The sequence below is a fragment of the Atta colombica genome, unplaced genomic scaffold (genome assembly GCF_001594045.1).
Source record: "Atta colombica isolate Treedump-2 unplaced genomic scaffold, Acol1.0 scaffold205, whole genome shotgun sequence".
NCBI classification, from domain to species: domain Eukaryota; kingdom Metazoa; phylum Arthropoda; class Insecta; order Hymenoptera; family Formicidae; genus Atta; species Atta colombica.
Genome location: NW_017259300.1, coordinates 1,414,941 through 1,417,992, shown reverse-complemented (window position 1 = coordinate 1,417,992; position 3,052 = coordinate 1,414,941). Strand labels below are relative to the sequence as shown.

At 35.9% G+C, this 3,052-nt stretch overlaps 1 protein-coding gene across 1 annotated transcript in view; it reads right to left on the bottom strand.

Moving 5' to 3' along the window:
• Window positions 1-1,250: 1,250 nt before the first annotated feature.
• The window catches only part of LOC108687353 (motor neuron and pancreas homeobox protein 1-like), a 46,113-nt gene continuing 44,311 nt past the window's right edge, over window positions 1,251-3,052 (bottom strand). Inside the window, exon 6 of the mRNA XM_018193063.1 lies at window positions 1,251-1,585. Coding sequence (XP_018048552.1) covers window positions 1,313-1,585 — 273 coding nt within the window. The 3' untranslated portion in view covers window positions 1,251-1,312. The remainder of the gene's footprint in view (window positions 1,586-3,052) is intronic.

The window sequence follows — 3,052 nt, the reverse complement described above, 5'->3', positions numbered from 1 at the left end:
GAAAATTCACATAAAATTTGATGAAAAGTATATTACATTTCATGTACATATGTACAAAAATATACTTTTCAGTTACAAATATGTTTAATTTAATGTAATATCATAAAATTAAATTCAAGTTATGTAACTTAAAAACAGGGAATAGGAGAGTACTTTTCCGTCACTTTTACAGTTACTTTTTATAATAAGAATTTGATGAATGATATTGCAATTTTTTATGACTGTAATGACTAATTAAAGGCTAGGAAAGTCATTTTGAAAAGTAAATTCACCATTATGCGTTATTGAAAAAAACGAGTAAAATTATTCCATTATTAATTACATCAAAAAATTACAAGTTGCAAGTTATTTTATTCAATAACGAATGACTTTTCCAACTCGTTGTAAGTATCTAACTATTAACTGTTCCAACTCTGGTGTTACATAAAAATTTCGCAATATCGTTATCAAATCGTTATAACAACAAGGTAACTAAGTAACAATAATTACAGTAACTAGTTATTTCCCTGTTTAAAAGGGAAATTAAATTTCATAATATTTTTAACAGTGCATGTATTAAATTTCATTTGGTCATCACTTCTCAGAAAACAATGACAAACTATCAAGAGATAGTTTACTATCTTTGCCTTCTTCCAATAGGCCATTTGGAATCGGCGTTAAAAATTGTAAGTTCCGTGAATATATGCAGAAAAGATCATTCTGATAAGAAATAACGGATTTGAGAAAGAAAGGAAAGAGAGAGAGAAAAGGAGATAAAAATACACGTCTCGTATGCTTTATTTGAATTAAAATGGAATAATTTCCCACTCAAAATTCTTAGTGTCGATATTCGAAATGGCATTAATCGAACTTAGATCTTTTATTCGACAAGCAACTCAAATATTTTCGTATTCACGATGTCGCGCTTTCAGTCGCAATATAGTGAGTACCGTACCGTTGCCAATCGTTGATTTTCAAATTTTCTGATTTTCTTTTTGTACAGCGAACTCATATCCGAAGCTTCGACCATAATTTGAAAACGTAATGCGAAAAACGCCGCGCTATTTCTATTCCATGGCAATTTACTCATTGCTATTAGCTTCCTGCGCATAATGTTAACACGATCATAAACATTTCGAAGTTTCAAATTCAATCCTCCGATACTCAACTCGATGACGAACTCGAACAAACCTAAGTCGATTAATCAGTGTCGCGCTATTCTCTTCCTTGGTTGACTTCATTGTATGACCTTCACCTTTTTCGGTCTCTCCTCGAAGTCTGTTCAGGACACTCTACTCGATCCTGGGTCCTAATCCAGGCAGAGAACGTCTAGCTACGCTTCGGAACCGCTTGAGCATTCCTCAGCTTCCGGATCGATGTGTTCTTCTTCATCCTCCTCCTCGTGATGATAGTCACCGGTCTCCTGCTGCCATTTGCTGACATGATGCGTGTTTTTGTTGCTATTGTTGTTAGCATTTCCGTTACCACCTCCACCACCGCCTCCGCCACCACCACCTCCACCACCCGATTGCTGTTGGGCCTTTGCCTCTTCTTCCTGTTGCATTCGCTTGTGTTTTGTCCGCCGGTTCTGGAACCATACTTTCACCTGAAACATCAATGATATTGTTGCGATTAACTTTTCAGAAATCTAACGTAATTCTCTGTAACAATCATTTCAATAATAATTGTAGTAATACTAATATATGCTTGAAATCCCTTCCAAAAAAGATGAATCAGAAAATAATTACCTCGAACAAAAAATAATTATACAAAATTGTAAGTACGCAGCGTGATTAAGATCACCTACACTTTATTTCGTAAAAATTGTTATGGAAATGAATATTTAAAGAATGGCAAAAAAGTTTGGCTACACACAAATCTTTGTGACTAAATGTTTTTGTCATCCTGCAAAACAGAAACATCTATTTTATATAAATCAGATCTAACTTCATAAAATAACATAAATAATTAAGTTCAAAAACTCGTGATTATTAAATGAGCTTGGATATTTCAAGATGCTTTGTTCATGATAGGTAGGAGCCTATTGAGAGAAAGTGTAGTTAAGGATTTCTGATCGTTTCGGTAGAAGGAACGCGCCGCGGAAGATAATTCTTCGACGAATCCGATGGAGGCAGAAGATACGCGACGTTCAACGAGAGGTAATTCGAGAGTGGTCGTCCCCAGCGAATACCGACGTATCCGCCAATCGATCTCAGCGGGCCAATCCCTCCGTCGAGAGACGGGGGGGGGGGGCGAATCGAACCCCTCGTTCTCTTACCAGGTTTGCCAAATTAAGTGGCAACTAGTTATAAGCCCGGTCAACCCCCCGATGTATCAAGGAGCCACCCCTAAACGGGAGTATCCGGTTACAATGGTACGTGTCGCTGGGCTCTGGAAGAAAAGGGGACGAAACGCGTAGAAGAGGGATCACGACAAACTTGATCGGGACATTGTCCTGGAATTGACTGTTAGATATACGCGCTGCTCGAGAGGAAAGGGTTGAATAGGCTCCATTTTGAAACTATCTACGCGGAAAATCAGCATTATAACACGAAAGAACACACACGCGCGGTAAAAGGGGTGGATCGAGGGTTGAAACAGGGATGTTTGTCTAACGTCTCGGATGGCTGGGCGGTTTTGACAAGACCCGGATTAGCTTCCAACACGATGAACTTCAGCAGTGAGATGAAACGAAGCGTATAATTCCACGATTTCGAGGCCATTATGGAAAATTACAATATGAATGAGATAAATAACACGAATTTATTATATTATTAAAAATTTCTTTCATTATTGGATTCTTTTATAAATATTTTATTAAAAATACAATAAAGAGATACATTGAAAATACGCCATTGCTTTTATATAAAAATTACTTAATTTATCTTAATTGCTAACTTTCTAAAATAATATATTATGTAAGTTTTAGTAAGCTTTTAATTAACACACAAGTAAAACATAAATCAAAGTAATTCATTTTTTTATATTAAAAAAAAAAAGAAAGTTGGCTAAGTTAAAATGAATCCTGAATTGTTCTCGCGCCACGTTGAATTTAAATGATTTAAATAACACT